The 17,078-nt window shown below is 59.8% G+C and overlaps 2 protein-coding genes across 2 annotated transcripts; one reads left to right on the top strand and one right to left on the bottom strand.

The window, feature by feature from the left end:
- Positions 1 to 332: 332 nt before the first annotated feature.
- Tk1 (thymidine kinase 1) lies at positions 333 to 10,305 on the top strand. Its single transcript, XM_048365383.1, has 7 exons — positions 333 to 428; positions 524 to 555; positions 1,712 to 1,822; positions 5,213 to 5,306; positions 8,363 to 8,452; positions 9,732 to 9,851; positions 9,937 to 10,305. Exons 1-7 carry the CDS (start codon positions 363 to 365, stop codon positions 10,129 to 10,131), a joined length of 708 nt encoding a protein of 235 aa, XP_048221340.1. The 5' UTR covers positions 333 to 362; the 3' UTR covers positions 10,132 to 10,305.
- A 1,411-nt stretch (positions 10,306 to 11,716) lies between these two features.
- Syngr2 (synaptogyrin 2) lies at positions 11,717 to 15,601 on the bottom strand. Its single transcript, XM_048365384.1, has 4 exons — positions 15,463 to 15,601; positions 13,311 to 13,548; positions 12,888 to 13,027; positions 11,717 to 12,689 (listed from the first exon to the last, which is right to left on the bottom strand). Exons 1-4 carry the CDS (start codon positions 15,559 to 15,561, stop codon positions 12,492 to 12,494), a joined length of 675 nt encoding a protein of 224 aa, XP_048221341.1. The 5' UTR covers positions 15,562 to 15,601; the 3' UTR covers positions 11,717 to 12,491.
- Between the last annotated feature and the right edge of the window lie 1,477 nt (positions 15,602 to 17,078).

Here is a 17,078-nt window from a genome sequence, read left to right as displayed (position 1 = left end):
ACACGCGGGCGGGGCGGGGGCGGGGCGCGGGCCACGCCCCTCGGCCGTGAGCCAATCACGGGGGGGCGCCTCTGCCCTGCCGGCTCGCGATTGGCCAGCGCCCGCACTGAGCGGGCTCCGGTTTAAGTCTGGGCATGCCGGCGGGGCGGGGCGGGGCGCCGCGGGCCACGCCCCTCGGTCGTGAGCCAATCACGGGGGGGCGCCTCTGCCCTGCCGGCTCCCGATTGGCCAGCGCCCGCACTGAGCGGGCTCCACGGTTTAAGTCTGGGCTTGCCGGCGGGGCGCGCGTCTCCAGGCGTCCAGCCCCGGGCTCGCGCGGTGGTGGTCTTCCCTCCTTGCTCTCTGCTTCGTCGGTGGACGCCATGAGCTGCGTCACCCTGCCCACGGTGCTGCCCGGCTCCCCCAGCAAGATCCGCGGGCAGATCCAGGTACGGGGTCCGCCTTGCCGGGGGCTCGGGGGTTGGGGGGGAGGGAGGCCGGCGCTCGGGCCCCACTGACTTCTCCTTCCGTCCGTCCGTCCTAGGTGATTCTGGGGCCCATGTTCTCAGGAAAGAGGTACTGACCGGCCTTCCCGCCCGCCCGGGGTCGCCTCCTCCCTGGGGACCCCCGTGTCCCCCCCATCCCGGATCACCTCCTCCCTGGGGACCCCCGTTCTCGCCCCCATCCCGGACCACCTCCTCCCTGGGGACCTCGTCCTTCCCCCCCTCCCGGGGTCGCCTCCTCCCTGGGGACCTCGTCCTTTCCCCCCCCCCGCCCCGGTCGCCTCCCTGGGGACCCCCGTTCTCCGCCCCCACATCCCGGATCACCTCCTCCCTGGGGACCCCCGTTCTCCGCCCCCACATCCCGGATCATCTCTCTGGGGACCCCCGTTCTCTCTCCCATCCCGGATCACCTCCTCCCTGGGGGCCCCCGTTCTCGCCCCCATCCCGGATCACCTCCCTGCTCCCGCATTCTGGGATCACCTCCTCTCTGGGGTCCCCCGTTCTCCCCCCATCCCGGATCACCTCCTCCCTGGGGACCTCGTCCTTCCCCCCCCCCCTCCCGGGGTCGCCTCCTCCCTGGGGACCCTCGTTCTCGCCCCCATCCCGGATCATCTCCTCCCTGCTCCCCCCTCCGGGGTCACCTCCTCTCTGGGGACTCCCGTCCTCCTCCTTCTCGGGGTCGCCTCCCCCGTCCGGGGTCACCACCTCCCTGAGGACCCCCGGCCTCCCTCCCCTTCCGGTGTCGCCTCCTCCCCTGCCACCGTCCAAAGCGAGGTCCGCGCCTTCCCCCCTCCCAAGATCACTTCCCCCCCACCCCGTGGCCCTTCCCTGGAGTGGCGGGAAGCCTTGTGACAGCCCACCCCGCCTCCGCGCCCTCCCTCCCGCTTCCCGGTCGTTCCCGCCCGAGCCTCTCCTACGCGGGATGCGGCCCGGAAAGGCTCGGCCCGGTCACTTCAGATGAACCGCGAGCAGTCCTCCTCCCGGGATGGGGTCGCCCGGGAAGGAAGCCCGCCCTGCCCCGCTTCCCCACGGCGGGTCCAGAACCGCGATCCTCCCGGTCGCTGCCGACCCCCGGGTGCCGCTCCCGGGGCCCCGCGGCGCGCTTGCGGGCGGGCCGCTGCGGAGCCCGCCTTTTCTCTCCAAGCCTTGGCCCTGATCCCGGGGAAGAGCTCGGGCTCCGACGCTAGGGGCGCGGTGGGCGCGGCCTCACCTGACCCGCGTCCTTGCAGCACCGAGCTGATGAGACGCGTCCGGCGCTTCCAGATCGCCCAGCACAAGTGCCTGGTCATCAAGTATGCCAAAGACACCCGCTACAGCAGCAACTTCTCCACCCATGACAGGTTGGTCCCTGCCCCCGGGGTCCTGTCCAGTGCAAAGTCCCAGCGCATAGGACGCACTGTCCGAGCACTGCATTGTGCAGTGCCAGTTCCTGGTTTGGAACGCTTCAAATTTGCAAACTTCAGGTGACCTAGGACCTGGCCATCCTTGGGGCTCTAGTCCAGTGTCTCTCAAAGGGAATCCCCCACCCCCACCCCCAGCAGGCCTTCAGGAATTGTCTGGAGACATCTTTAGTAGTCAGAGCTGGAGGGAGATTGGAGGCGGCTGGCCTCTAGGGGGTAGCTTTTGGGAGAACTGTCCTGCAGTGTAGGGGACAGTCCCCACCACTCGGGATGATCTGGTCCTGAGCCTGATGCCCGCGGCTCCTTCCTACTATCCCAGCTACTCTGGAGGCTGAGATCTGGGAATCACAGTTGGAAGTCTGCTGGGGTAGGGAAGTCCATGAGCCTGTTTTCTCCAATTAACAACCAAAGAGCTGAAAGTAGGTTTGTGATAGAGCACCAGCTTTGAGTGACAAAGATAGGGGACAGTGCTAAACCCTGAGTTCAAGCCCCAGAACCGGGACACGCACACACAACACAAAGAATGATCTGGGGCTGGGAATATGGCCTAGTGGTAGAGTGCTTGTCTCCTATACATGAAGCCCTGGGTTTGACTCCTCAGCACCACAATATGGGGGGAGGAGCCAGAAATGGCGCTGTGGCTCAAGTGGTAGAGTGCTAGCCTTGAGCAAAAAGCAGCCAGGGACAGTGCTCAGGCCTTGAGTCCAAGCCCCAGGACTGGCAAAAAAAAAAGAATGATCTGGTCCCCAAAAGTCTTGTCTGCTGTTGATGAGAAACTTGCTTTAGACACTGCACCTGTGCAGAGGCTTAGAACAGATTTTCTTGGACTGATTTGTATTGTTGGTTGTGTTGCTTGAACTTAGGGCCTGGCTGCTGTTTCTAGACATTTCCTCCTGTAACCTCTGGGCTGGAGTCAGATTCAGTTCCTTGACAGTGGGTTTGGGGCTGGTGTTTTGAGTCCCAGATGTACTTGTCTCCATGCTCAGGAACAAAGCTATGCGGCACCCAAGTGCTGTAGTGCCTCTTGGGCTCCTGGGAGAACAGCACCAGGCCTGTGGTCCCCATGGGAGCACCAGGCTTTTCGAAGCTGGTCACAGCGTAGATGGGGGAGAATGCCCAGGGCTTGGAATAAGTGAGGGCCTGGGTTTGTGGGGCTCAGTGATAGAAGTCTTCCTTTTCCACATTTCCTAACCAAGGTGCCCACTGCACAGGTCTGGTGCCTGCTCGTGGGAGCAGAAGATGACTCCGGGTGCAGATCTAGTATATGAGGGATCTGGGGGAGTCACAAGTCACCAATGTAGGCTGCTGACGTCCATAAAGCGCCAGGACCGGCCCCTGCCAGCACGCGGCCTGCCCTCCCCTTCTGTGCCCCACGCGGGGGAGGCAAGGGGGAGTGGAGTATGCACAAAATACTGTTATGTGCCCCCCCCCCCCGAGGGTTGAGGGTTATTATCGGAGATGATAATTGAGAGTCGCTGTGAAGCATTTAATTCTCTGTGAAAACAGCTACACACTGCGGAGCCTCTCTGAAGTCTGGTTCTGAAGATCAGGCAAAATGGGGACAGAAGAAAACACTGTAGGAAAACATAGAAACTATTGAGCAAAGCCGGGGACAACGCCACGCCACACTGCATTCCTTTCCGGAAGAGGCCCGGCTGTGGGGGCAGGGCGAGGGCCGCGCGTGATTTACCATGCTGGATGCTGGAATGGCCCCAAACAAGCCTCTCACTTTCCAACTCAGCCGGGTGGCGTCTCCCTGGTGAGACAGCAGATCTGCACCCCAGGGCTCCATTGGGACTCCTTACACCCCGGCTCTGCTCGCTGGCCGACGGTCACGTGATCGTGGAGGGATTCTAGGCCACTGCTGGCTGGCTGTGTTCGCTGCTTATCTCTGCGGAGGCAGAGCCGCCTAGCCTCAGTGTGATGCGGGTGGGTCCCAGCACACGGGGCCTTCTTGTAGGAGCCTTTTCTTCCGTTAAAAAAGAAAAAAAAGTACCAGCTGGGAATGTGGCCTAGTGGTAGAGCGCTCGCCTAGCATGCATGAAGCCCTGGGTTCGATTCCTCAGCACCACATACACAGAAAAGCCAGAAGTGGCGCTGTGGCTCAGGTGGCAGAGTGCTAGCCTTGAGCAAAAAGAAGCCAGGGACAGTGCTCAGGACCTGAGTCCAAGCCCCAGGACTGTTTTGGTTTTTTCAAAGTACTGCTTTTTTATTTTTATTTTGAGCTGGGGATATGCACTTAGCACTAAACTACATTTCCAGCATTTTCCAATACCTGAACATATATTTTATAATGGCATTTATATATATATATATATATATATATTTTTTTTTTTTTTTGGCCAGTCCTGGGCCTTGGACTCAGGGCCTGAGCACTGTCCCTGGCTTCTTTTTGCTCAAGGCTAGCACTCTGCCACTTGAGCCACAGCACCACTTCTGGCCATTTTCTAGATATGTGGTGCTGGAGAATCGAACCCAGGGCTTCATGTATACGAGGCGAGCTCTCTTGCCACTAAGCCATATTAAAAACCCAGGCTAAGTTAGGCTTGCTTGTTCTTAATTTTAGTTTTTATTTTGGCAGTCTTGAGGCTTAACTCAGGGCCTGGGTGCTGTCCCTGAGCCTCTTTGTGCTCAAGGAATGGAACTATTTTACTAGCACTGGCCTTGGGCTGGGGATGTATCTAAGGGTATTAAGCTTGTCTATCCCAGTCCCGAAAGGTGGAGGAGGTTTGGAGTCTTCATTGACCTTTCCATTGAACATCTATTTTTAGTCCACAGTGTCAAATGAAGTAAGGTCAATGGTGTTAAATAACTAGATTTTTTTTTGGCTAAAGAAAACCTTTTGGTGTCGGTACTGGGACTTGAACTCAAGGCCTCTTTTTTTTTTTTTTTTTTTGGCCAGTCCTGGGCCTTGGACTCAGGGCCTGAGCACTGTCCCTGGCTTCTTCCCGCTCAAGGCTAGCACTCTGCCACTTGAGCCACAGCACCGCTTCTGGCTGTTTTCTGTATATGTGGTGCTGGGGAATCGAACCTAGGGCCTCGTGTATCCGAGGCAGGCACTCTTGCCACTAGGCTATATCCCCAGCCCCTCAAGGCCTCTTGATAATGGCTTTTTCACTCATAGCTGCCACTTTACCACTTGAGGGACATGTCCAGTTCTCTCAGAACGTGGAGAGGCATGCTGAGATTCTGTGTCAAGTTATCACAGAGATGGCTATGGAATAATACTCCAGCAATGACCACGGGGGTTCTTGCAGTCCCCCCTGACAGAGATGACGGCCGAGCCCTCGGCCGCCCTCCCTTGGCTGACACTCTGCCTTCTCCTCCCAGGAATACCATGGAGGCGCTGCCGGCCTGCCAGCTCCGTGATGTGGTCCAGGAGGCCATGGGCGTGGCCGTTGTGGGCATCGACGAAGGGCAGTTTGTAAGTGGGCTTGCTCTGGCCCCCTTCCCTGTTGGCTTGGAAGTTATCGGTTCTGTGTTTGATCTTTAGTAAGGTAATAACGTTAGCACGCTTCAGTTCGCACTGGAGAACTCTTGGGATCCTCCTGGTTCGTGTTCTCCTCATGTAGGATTTATGTTACCTTTCCTCTGCCGTGCTGGGATTCCAGGCCCCCACCACCACGCCTGGCTCGCTGTGCTCAGTTTGTTGAACAATTTAGTGCCGCTGTCGTGCGGTACTGGGGCTGGGACTCAAGAACTCTGTTCTTCTCTGTTCAAGTCTCTCTAACACTTGAACCACGTCTCCATTTCTGGATTTGTCTGTCTGGGCTGGTTTTGAGCCTCTGTCCTCAGCCTCCTAAGATGAAGATTGCTGGCGTGAGCCCCAGTACCACTTCCAGTTTTCTGGTGGTTAACAGGAGATAAGAGTCTCATGGATTTTCCTGCCCAGGCTGGCTTTGAACCTCGGTCCTCAGACCTCAGCCTCCTGAGTAGCTGGGATCACAGGCGTGAACTACTGGCACCCGGCTTCGTCTCCCTTCTTATCTGTAATAGAAATTTAGCTTCATCTCCCCTGAGATGAGCAAGAAAAACTTGAGTTCATTCAGTAAACTATTCTTGTTGATTTGTTCTGAGACAGGGTCTGTGTAACTTAGGCCATACTCAAAACACACTCCTCCTGCCCTGCCTCCCAAGGGCTGGACTACAGGCACGTGCTACCACACCCAGCCCCACCAAGTATTTACTACAAGCATTAGAAAAACCACCCCTCTGCCCCAGGCCCTTGGTCTTCCAGACGTTCAAAGTCAGCCCCACCTAGGTGGCTCACAACTATAATCCTAAATACTTGGGAGGCTAAAATCCGAGAAGCCAGCTCTGACAGAAATGAGTGACTCTTATCTCCAGTTAACCACCAAAAAAGTCAGGCGTGGAGCTGTGGCTCTAATGGCAGAGTGCTAAGTGTGAATGGAAAAGCCGAGCAACAGTTTGAAATCCTAAGTTCGAGTTCGAGTGTGCACACGCGTGCGAGCGCGCGCACACACACACGAGTTAAATATCTTCCCAGTGCAGAATAAAACAAGGACGTCTCCCTCCTTCATCCTAGCTGCTTGGCAGTAACCAAAGCCATGATTTCTGGCTGCCCTCTCCCCTCCCCCCACCTTCCTCGGCGTTTGAACTCAGAGCTTTGTGTCTGCTTAGCACCCCCTGTGGGTGGGGAACTGGAAGGAGGCCCAAGCTGTGGCCCTTCCCCTTAGCCTGGGGAGGGATGGCTCTGGTGTCCTGATTACAGGGGAGGCTTTGTCCTGATTTACCCCGGCCTGAGTGGCCTAGTGTGGCGCTGGCTCATGAAATTAATTCTCTGTGAGCACCGGGCCCTGCCGTGGTCGCCAGCCCACCCACCCAGCTCCCGCTGCCAGGGGCTCGCTCTGTGCAGGCCTAGGTCCTTCTAAGCTTCATACATTTGGATTTGGGCTTTTTTTTTTTTTTATGCCTATACCTATCCTAGGGTTTGAACTCTCCATGCCTGGCCTTGGGTGCTGTCCCTTAGCTTTTTAAATGCTCAAGGCTGGCCCTCCAAGACACAGCTCCACTTTCAACTCTCTGGTGGTTAGTAGGAGAGGAAAATCTCACAGACTTCCCTGGCTGTGCTGGCTTCCAACTTCGATCCTCAGATCTCAGCCTCCTCGGTGGCTCAGATTATAGGTGTGAGCCACGGGTGGCGACCTCAGTCTGTGTTTTGATATAGCAGGCTTCATTGGCATGTGGAGGCCACTGTGGGGACTGCCTGGCTTAGGAGCTAGTCTCCTTAAGCTTGTGCCATAAGACAGCAAGGCTCCAGGAGCCGGGGACTGGATCTGAGTGCTTCCGGCGGGGACCACTGCAGGTTAGGGAAGTCTGTGGGGGTGGGGTGGGGGGGTTCTCAGAAGAGGGCCACGGAGCTGCTGTGCGCATACACTCCTGACCACATCCCTAACTGTGGCTAATACCTTTCCCCATGTTTCTTGGCAATCTGTCTCTTTGCAAGTCATTCTAGGACTTCCCCATTTTCTCTAGCGGTGGAGGTGTCGCCCTGCTCACACACTGTAAATACCTCTTCCCTCCTTTTGTGCCTTTGAAATTGGTGGCGCTTCGTTTAGCCTTTCTAATGGGGAATTGGGGTTGTCATTTAGTCACCTCCTCGGAGGGCAGGGCCTGGGCCCGTGCCGGCCATGTCTCCAGCCAGCCAGATCTTGCTGGGATGCTGCGGGGATAAAGAGTGACTTGTAGGTTTCTGGATCTCTCTTTGGGGGTCTCCCCATCCCAGTAGCAGCCGTGGACGGCCGCAGGCCCCTCGCCGCTTCTCCACGTGGATTGCAGCTGTAGCTGCATCTTTACTTCAGGCCTTCCGCATGCTATCCAGCTGCTCTACCACCGAGCTACACCCCAGACCCGAGGTCTTATTTTCTTATGGGCACCCTCACACAAGGCTGCGATACAGATTTTTTTTTTTGTCTATATGTGTATATTCCTGCACTAGGGCTTCAATTCAGGGTCTGGACTCTATCCCTTAGCTTTTGTGCTCAAGGCGAGTATTCTACCACTTGAGCCACACCTCCCCCTTCTAGCTTTTGGCTGATTAATTGGAGGTAAGAGTTGTATAGACTTTCCTGCCTGGGCTGGGTTCAAGCTATAATCCTCAGATCTCAGCTTCCTAAGTAGCTAGGATTACAGGACTAAGCCACCAGTGTCCAGCTACAGATATGGTTTTAAAAGTAAGAAACAAACAACCAAAAGAAACACCCAAAAAACCCAGTACCTTATTCTCTACCAGTTCTAGAGGCCAGAAGTTGGCAGGGCCGATTCCTTCCTCGACTTGGAGCAGGACGTAGCTGGGAGGGGGGAGGGGGCCGGGCAGCGCGGCTGTCCCCTTGGCTGGAGGGGGGGGGAGAGTCTCCTTGTTCTCAAGCTCTGGGCTGCTTTGCATTGTTGGATCTGTCTCCCGAAAGCCACTGCTCGGGGTAACAGCTCCCCCCCCTCTCCCTTCACCGGTCTTTCCAGTTCCCTGACATCGTGGAGTTCTGCGAGACCATGGCCAACAATGGGAAGACAGTGATCGTAGCGGCCCTGGACGGGACCTTTCAGAGGAAGGTGGGGCCCTGGGCCAGGTCTTACTGAAGGGCCCGGGGAGGCGAGGAGGAGACTCAGCAGACACAGGTGGTATACAGAAACACAGCCAGTCCACTTGCCCTTTCCTGGTGTCAGTACAGGGCATTCTGGGTGGTAAGGGCCAGGCCCCTAGCAGGCTTGCCCTAGCCGCCCAGGCCAGGACATGCCTGAGCCCAGGGCCTCCTTGGTCTGCCTGAAAGCGGGTGTGTCCAGACTGGATGCCAGCTGCTGCTGACCAGTCCTCTGAATTGGCAAAGGGTCAAATCCAACCATAGCACTTTGGAAAGGCAAAATGAGATCATTTCCCTAGGCTTGGCTGCTCGTGAGGTGTCAGCCAGATGCCGGTGGCTCACGCCTGTAGTCCTAGCTACTCAGGAAACGGACATCTGAGGGTCACAGTCCAAAGCCAACCTGAGCGGCAAAGTCCATAAGGTGTTTTATTAATTTTCAATAAAATACTCAAAAAAGGCTGGAAGTGGTTCTGTGGCTCCAGTGGTAGAGGGCTAGCCTTGAGCAAAAAATGAAGCTCAGGGACGGTGCCCTGGACCAGAGTTCAAACCCCAGGACTGGCAAAAGAAGCAAAGCAGGAAAGAGGGAGATCTAAGGCTAGGCGCAGGTGTCCCTGGTGGCTTACCCCTGTAATCTTAGCTAATAAGGAGGCTGAGATCAGAGGATCAAGGTTTAAAGCTATGAAAATGCATAAAGCTGTTGTTGTTGTTTGGGTGTTTTGTTTTTTTTGACCAGTCGTGGGCCTTGGACTCAGGGCCTGAGCACTGTCCCTGGCTTCTTCTTGCTCAAGGCTAGCACTCTGCCACTTGAGCCACAGTGCCACTTGTGGCCATTTTCTGTATATGTGGTGCTGGGGAATCGAACCCAGGGCTTCACGTATGCGAGGCGAGCACTCTTGCCACTAGGCCACATTCCCGGTCCACATAATGCTTTTATCTTCAATAACTACCAAAAGGGGCTGGGATGTAGCTCAGTGGCAAAGTGCTTGCCTAGCAAGTGCAACGTCCTGGGTTCGATCCCCAGTACCAAAAAAGAAAAGACAAAAAAATACAGTTAAAAAAAACTACCAAAGAGCTGGAAGACCACTTCCAGCTCATTTAGTAGGGTGCTAGCCTGGAACAAAAAAGCTCAGGTTCAGCGCCTGGACCCTAAGCTCAGGCCCCAAGACCGACACACCAGAGGGAGGAGAGAGAGACTAGGATGTGTTCCTGGCTGCGTAACGAGCTCACCCGCTTCTCTTCCCCGGACGCAGGCTTTCGGTAGCATCTTGAACCTGGTGCCCCTGGCGGAGAGCGTGGTGAAGCTGACGGCCGTGTGCATGGAGTGCTTCCGGGAAGCCTCCTACACCAAGAGGCTGGGCCTGGAGAAGGAGGTAGCTCCCTGGCCTCCGGCTTGGGTGGGCCGGGGCTCCGCACGTCCAGCCCCTCCACCCCCACTCCTTGTATCTCCACCACCAGGTGGAGGTGATTGGCGGAGCCGACAAGTACCACTCCGTGTGCCGCCTCTGCTACTTCAAGAAGTCCCCGTCCCGGCCGGCGGGGCCTGCGGGGCTGGACAACAAAGAGAACCGGCCGGCGCTGGGGAGGCCGGGGGAGGCCGTCAGGAAGCTCTTCGCCCCTCAGCAGGCCCTGCAGTGCGGCTCTGTGCACTGAGGGGCCTCGGGTCTCCCGCCGTCCCCACCTCCTCCCCGGCGGCCTCCGGGAAGCAGGCCCAGGCTCCGGTGGGGCTGCCGCCTGGGAGGAACACTGGCATGGGACATGCCCTCCGGGGGCCTGGTTGCCTGTGACCTCCTCCTGGATGCCACTTGCCCTCCTGGCTACTGAGCTGTCGAGCCCCCGGTTGGAGCTGGGCATGCCGGGTGGCTTGCTCGGCATCGCCGGGCCGGGCCGGGCCGGGCCACGTGTTAGGACGCCGGTACCGCAGGCCTCTTCCTCTTCGTGGCTTTCACCGCCCAGTTTCTCCCCCTGGAAGTCTGCACCTGCGTGTTTGGGGGCTCCGTGACCCCGCGGAGGATGGCCTGGACTCCAGCCCTCTCGCTGCCCTTTAAGCTTGAATATCCTCCCCGCGCCTCGGTGCCGAAGGGCGGCGTGCGGTCGGTGCTTCTCGTTTCACACAGTGCATGAAATGAATAACTCCGAGGAAAGTTCTCGAGTTGTGGAAGGCTGGTGGCTCGCGCTTGCTGGCCCGGGTTTCCCCTGGTCTTCTGGGCTGCTTCCTCGTGGTTTGGGTGGGGATTTCTTCCCAGATCTTTTTGTAGCTCTACTGCTTTCTCAAACCACAACCTTTTCAACAGAAATGCCTGTGAAGCGTGTCCTAAGAGGAACAGTCACCAGCTTTCTGTCCGTCTGGCTTCAGGGTGGGAATGGGTGGACATGGGTGGACGAGGCCAGGGCTGCAGGTTGGAAAGTGGCTTGGTTGCTGCCACATGGGACTGGAAGATCAGGAGGCCGGGTTCTGGGGGTTTTGTGTGTGCATGCACACATCCTGGTAGTGAATTCAGGGTCTTTGAGTTACGGCTCCATTTCTAGCTTTTCGGTGGTTCACTGAATTGTCTCAGGGACTTTCCTGCCCGGGCTGCCCTTGAACCGTAATTCTCAGATCTCAGCCTCCTGAGTAGCTAGGACTACAGGAAGTGGACTGGGGCAGCTCTTTGGGGCTGGCGTGCTCAGGTTTGACGTGTCGTGATCTGGGCCACGCGTGTCCAGTGCAGACAGTCAGTTCCCAGATGGCCTCTGTCCCTGCCACAGCTAGGAGCGGCTGGTGGGGAGGCCCTGTTCCTTTGCACCGGGGATTTTGAAATCACCGGGCCCCAGTTGGTGACTCCCTGTCCTAGCTCAAAGGGGGAAGCCAGGAGTCACTTCAGGGCCTGGCTTTCTGCCAGGAGTGGGCTCAATCCCAGGGTTACTCGAGAGGGTGTCCATACGTGGTCCCACCCCTCCTACAGTGCCCTGCTGGGGGGGGGGGCGGCCTCCCAGCCCCTCTAATTCTAGAAAGGCAGTCATAGGTCCCTGGCACAGCAGTCCAGAAGCATCTGTCTTGTTTACCAGCTGAGCACAGTGGCTATTTTGGGATGCTGGTGAAGGCGGCGGAAGGGCTGAGACCCTGGACTGAGGGGCGCTCCAGGCATACAGAAGGCAAGTTCCAGGCTGAGTTGGAACTCCATGGTAGAGCACCTACAAGGCCCCCCTGAATCCATTCCTGCCCCCAGACGGAGGCCCAGCCAAGGACTATAGAAGCTGACTGAAAACACCATTTATTCACCTCTGAACCAGTATAACAATGGAGGGCTGTCTCCCCCCCACAACGCCTAATACATTCAAGCAGTGCAGGGCTCCGGCCTTCCCACACTGTTGCAGAATATTTACATAAAGCTGGGTGTCCTCAGGCAAAGCCCCTCCTGCCCCCGGGGGTGGGGGCAGGGAGGAAGTGCTGGCTGGTGCCTCCGGGAGTAGGCACCAGTGCCACCACGCCTGTCAAGGCAGCCTGGGGACAACTGGCACAGTGGTGACCCCAGAGGACAGCAAGTGAGCGCAGGGCCCAGCCAGAGGGTGGAGAGGACCACGGGGCTGGGGCAGCAAACCTGAGTGAGGAGGAGGGGTCCGGAGCCCAGCACCCCAAAGAGATGGGCGTGAGGATCCCTGACCCCATCTTTGGTAGAAAATCCAACTGAACAGTTCCCACAGCCCCTGGGGCTGGAGGGTGGCAGGTCTGCAAGCCGCATACGGCAGGGGGCTTTCCCACGTGGCTATTCCGGGGGGGGGGGGGTGTGGGGAGCGTGCTAGAGTGACACAGCTCGGTGACAGTACGTACGAAGCAGACGCAAGGCTCTGGGCCCAACCCCAGCACCACAAAAGCAGCAGTGAGGAAACGTCTAGCTAGAGCCCTTTCCTACCAGGCGCCTGGCACAGGCACTTGGGCGAGGGCTGCAGGGGGGCTGTGCTGTCCGGCTGGTGGGCCTCGGCAGGTAGGGGCAGCGGTGAGGCGCGGCCTGTGCGCCCCTCCCCTAGGCCGCTCAGTACACAGGGGGCGGCTGGTAGCCCTCGGTGGTCTCTGCGTTCTGGGTGAAGGGCGGCTGCTGGTAGTTGTCCACAGACGCGCCGGGGTAGGAGGTGTAGGCCGTGTTGGGGTCTGGAGTGGGGTCCACGTAGTTCTGGATGAAATCCTCCACTCCGGCCTTGTAGCGCTGGTAGGCCAGGGAGGCCAGCACACCCTGCGTGGAGACCCCAGGGGTGGGTGGGGTGAGGGGGCATCGGCACCCTGCCTCAGTCTTCTCTACTTGTATCATACTACTGGCAATGCTGCGGGGCGGGGGGGGAGCAGAGCTTTGCCCCTGCTAGGCAGCCACTAAGCCATCCCCCACCAAGTCTTCATCCGAGACCACAAAGCCCGCCCGTCCAGGTCCACTCACCCAGGAGAAGACGGAGAAGAAGCTGAAGGTGATGGCGGCCCGGGCTGAGTCTGCTCCCACGGGCACGTGCTTAAGGTCGGTGGCTGACCACTGGTTCGTAAGGAAGCAAAACCCCACAAACCACAGGAAGGTCCAGAGAGCTGGGGGCGACACAGAGGCTCGGGCTCAGGCAGGGTCTCCCAGAGCCTCGGGATGTGCGAGCTGCTGAAGCAAAGGCGGAGGCGCCCAGGCAGGAGGCCAGAACCCCATGTTGCTGCCCCAACACCATTGCGATTCTGTGCCTTCCACGGCACGACATCACCCAGGCAACGCGTCCATTCTCCAGCCCTCCCCAGGGCTCCAAGGCCCCTCCCAGCCATCGCCAGCCCGGCACTAACCGCTCTCCCTCTCCCGGGGGCAGAACGAGGGGCCGTGGGCAGATACCTGAGAAGAGGAGGTCGCCCACGACCAGGTATTTGCGGTCAGTGGCGTTGCTGATCTGGGGGAAGTAGATATCGACCACAAAGAAGAAGGCCGAGGCCAGGAAGGCCAACACCCCGATGGCACAGCCATAGCGGCAGGCGTCCTCGTTTTGATTGAACACGCAGTGCAGCTGGGTAGACTCTGGGGTGTTGATGTATCCCTCCCCGAAGATGCAGGAGAACACAATCAAGGCGAATAGCTGAGGGGAGAGCAGGGCGCAGGGGGTGGGCCGCCTGACCCCCCCCCCACACACTCTGGGGCACATCCCGCATGCCCTGGGATCGACACCAGAGGCCCCACCAGGGTGCAGGGACACAGGCCTCTAATGCTGCCTCCCTCCCTTTTTTTTTTTGTTGCTGGTACTGTGGTTTGAACCCAGGGCCCAGGCGGTGTCTCTGAGCTTCATTACTCAAGGCTGGGGCTCTTACCACTTGAGCCGAAGCTCAGCGTGTGGCGGCTAACTGGAGGTAAGAGTCTCGCGGACTTTCCCGCTTGGACTGGCTTTGAACCAGGATCCTCAGATCTCAGTCCCCAGAGTAGCCAGTATTTATAGGCATGAGCCACAGGCACATGGCTCCTTTTTTATTTTTTGGAAAGAAGGTGTTGATAACCCAAGCTGTCCGAGAACTCGAGGTCCTCCTGTCTCGGCCTCCTGAGTTCTGGGATACAGAGGAGTGCCACGGTGCCTGGTTACTGTTCCCTTACCCCTTTTGGGCTTACTAGGGAGCAAACTTCCCTGGGGAATCACCTGAGTCTCCCACCACCAGGGGCCCTGGGGATTCCTGGTCTGGGGAGCCCAGGCGGGTCCCTCCTGGGAGGGGACTGCCCCTTCCTTCCAGGCTGCCTGCCCACAAAGCTCATCTCATTTAGAGCACAATGGAGCTGAAGGGCCATCACCCACCCCCCCTCCTTCCTGGCCTCATCACCCAAGCCACCTCTGGAGTGATCTGAACACCTCTGGAAAGCCCTGGCGGGGCCCAGGGCTTCCCCCTCTCCAGGCTCCCGCCCAGCAGCAGTCCTAGCCCCCTCCAATCCTCTGGTCCAGGCTGGCAGCGTGCTTCTACAACAGTTGTGGTTTCTTTGGGTGTCCCAAGCCCGTGGACAGAGCGCTGCACTCAGAGACCAGCAGAGCCAGGACGCGGGTGGGGAGCTCATGGCTCAGCTCCCCGGAGGGACTCCAGCCCCGTAGGGTTGCCCTCATGTCACCTTGCCGGCTCCTCGGCCCTACAGCGCCACTCGCCCCCCCCCCCCCCCCAACAGGCACGGACGAAGCCCCGGGCACCTGTTACCCCTGGGACTTCCCCGGGACCCGGCCCTGCCGGGCCGGGCGGCTCTCAATCGGGATCTGAACTGGCGGTCACAAGCCCCGCCCCCAGCTGCCAAGGAAGCCGGAACTCCGGGGCCGGGAGCGGAGCGCGGGGCAGAACCCGGGGCGCTGCCCCTCCGACCCACCGGGCATCCTCCTATCTCTGCTCCCGGGACGGAGCCCGTCGGCCCGCGGCCCAGGCGCCTGGGAGGGGGCAGGGGGCCGTGGAGCTCCGCCCGGGGCCCCGGTGGCAGGCAGGTACTCCGGATGCGGAAGGCCCACGGCCCAGCCGGGCACCCCCACACCGCCTGGCCCGGCGCTCGGCCGGGGGTCAGATGACACGGGGCCCCACCCTCCCCACGCACGCGCGGGCCCGGTGCCCGAGCGCGGGGAGAGGGGGGTCCCGCCGGGCGGGGGTCACCCGGTCCGGGGTGAAGCTGAGCACGGCTGCGGCCCGCTCCGGAGGGAAGGAGGCCCTGTCCCGCCGGGCCGGGCCCTCCCCGCAACCCGCCCGGCTTCGCAAAGCCGCCTCGAGGCGAGTCCCCACCTGCTCCCCGGCGCCTCCCACGGCGGCCGGCCCGCTCCCCGCTCCGGGGCCCGGGGCTGACGGGGGCCCTCGGCGGGCGCCGGGCCGCGGGAGGGGGCGGAGCCTGGGCCCCGGGACGCCGGCCCCACGCGCGCCGCCAGGCCCGGGACGCGCGGCCGCCGCCGCCACCTGTCGCGTCCGCAGCCGTCGGGCGGGCGGCGGGGACTCGGCGGGCCTCACCGCGCCTCACCGCGCCGCGCCGCGCGGGGCCCCCGGCTTACCATGCACAGGGCGCGCGCCGCCACCTGCGGCTTCGTCAGGAAGCTCCGCAGGTCGAAGGAGCCGCCGGCCTTGGCCGCGCCGTAGGCCCCGCTCTCCATGTCGCCGCCACCGCCGCCGAGGAGCCGCCGCCGCCGAGCCGCCCAGCGCCAGGAACCCGCCGGGCGGCCCCGCCCTCGCCAGGCCCCGCCCTCGCCAGGCCCCGCCCTCGCCAGGCCCCGCCCTCGCCAGGCCCCGCCCACGGGGGCGTGGCCAGCGGCCGCCAGGGGCCGGGGCCAAGCGCGGCCCTCGCGGTCGGCGGCGGCGGGTGGCGCGGCCTAGGGACCGGCGTGCGGAGCGGCGGGGAAGGGGTCGGAGTCCTCCGGCACGGCCGCTGGTCCCCTCCCCTAAGGTCCCCTCCTCCAGGAAACCTGCGGCCAGCCCGGTATGGGCAAGACTCGGGGTTCCACCCCCGAGAACAGCAGCCCGGTTCCTCCCCCGTTCCCAGCCCCGGGCCCAGGGACACGGTGTCTACCCGCTCCCAGGTACCAAGGTCCTGTGCAAACAATCCGGGATCCTCACTCACCCCGGGGTGACAGGCAGAGGGAGGGTGTAACTCGGTTGGGAGGGGACGCCCCCCCCCCCAGGCCTGTAATCCTAACTACTCAGGAGGCTGAGGTCTGAGGATCCAGGTTCAAAGCCAGCCCTGGCAGGTCTGAGAGACCCTCATCTCCAGTTAACCGTCGGAACAACCGGAAGTGGCGCTGGGGCTCAAAGCGCTGGCCTTGAGCAAAAAGGGCTCAGGGAACAGTGCCCACCGCCCGGAGTTCAAGCTTCTCCACGACCTACCAAAATAAAACATAAACAAAACCAGGCATGCTTGGAAAGGGACAGCTGGTGCTAGGCCGTGTGAGACAGGCCAGGGGCTGGTAAGGAATTGGGATGACAGCGGTGCACCAGGTGAGCTGGGCCCTGGGAGTGCAGTGCAACCAGAGGCCAGGGCCACCATGGGGGCTGGGGGGGGGGGCCTGCCTCCTTCCCACACATTGATGGGTGATGACGAGCCACTGGAGGTGAGCACAAAGGACCCACAACAGACCCCCTTCCTTCCTATCCACCTCCTAAAATTCTTTTTTTTTTTTGGCCAGTCCTGGGGCTTGGATTCAGGGCCTGAGCACTGTCCCTGGCTTCTCTTTGCTCAAGGCTAGCACTCTGCCACTTGAGCCACAGCACCACCTCTGGCCATTTTCTGTATATGTGGTGCTGGGGAATCGAACCAAGGCCTCATATATATGAGGCAGGCACTCTTGCCACTAGGCCATATCCCCAGCCCCTAAAATTCTTACACCGACACCCCCAGGGCAGGCCTTTCCCTTACCCCTCCCCTCTCTTTCCCTTCCCTGCCTTTCTTTTTATTTTCTCTTCACTTATTTAGTTTTCGCCAGGGTCTTGCTATGTATGTAGCCCAGGCTGGCTTCATAGTCTCAATCTTCCTGCCTTAGCCTCCTGAGAAGTGAAATTACAACTGCATACCGACAAGTCTGCCTGCATTCTTATCTTATTTCTATGTTTATTTTTGGTGCTGGGGATTCTTTTTCTTCTTCTAAATGACTTTCATTTTGTATATTAAAGACGTACA

The sequence above is a fragment of the Perognathus longimembris genome, chromosome 17 (genome assembly GCF_023159225.1).
Source record: "Perognathus longimembris pacificus isolate PPM17 chromosome 17, ASM2315922v1, whole genome shotgun sequence".
NCBI classification, from domain to species: Eukaryota; Metazoa; Chordata; class Mammalia; order Rodentia; family Heteromyidae; genus Perognathus; species Perognathus longimembris.
This window is presented reverse-complemented; position numbering and strand designations above follow the sequence as displayed.

Coding starts and splice junctions, on each gene's coding strand:
- Tk1 (XM_048365383.1), top strand. CDS start 363: ATGAGCTGCGTCACCCTGCCCACGGTGCTGCCCGGCTCCCCCAGCAAG. Junction 5,307..8,362: donor GCATCGACGAAGGGCAGTTT/GTAAGTGGGCTT, acceptor CGGTCTTTCCAG/TTCCCTGACATCGTGGAGTT. Junction 8,453..9,731: donor ACGGGACCTTTCAGAGGAAG/GTGGGGCCCTGG, acceptor CCCCGGACGCAG/GCTTTCGGTAGCATCTTGAA.
- Syngr2 (XM_048365384.1), bottom strand. CDS start 15,561: ATGGAGAGCGGGGCCTACGGCGCGGCCAAGGCCGGCGGCTCCTTCGAC. Junction 13,549..15,462: donor CGGCGCGCGCCCTGTGCATG/GTAAGCCGGGGG, acceptor CTCTCCCCTCAG/CTATTCGCCTTGATTGTGTT. Junction 12,690..12,887: donor TCTTCTCCGTCTTCTCCTGG/GTGAGTGGACCT, acceptor GTCTCCACGCAG/GGTGTGCTGGCCTCCCTGGC.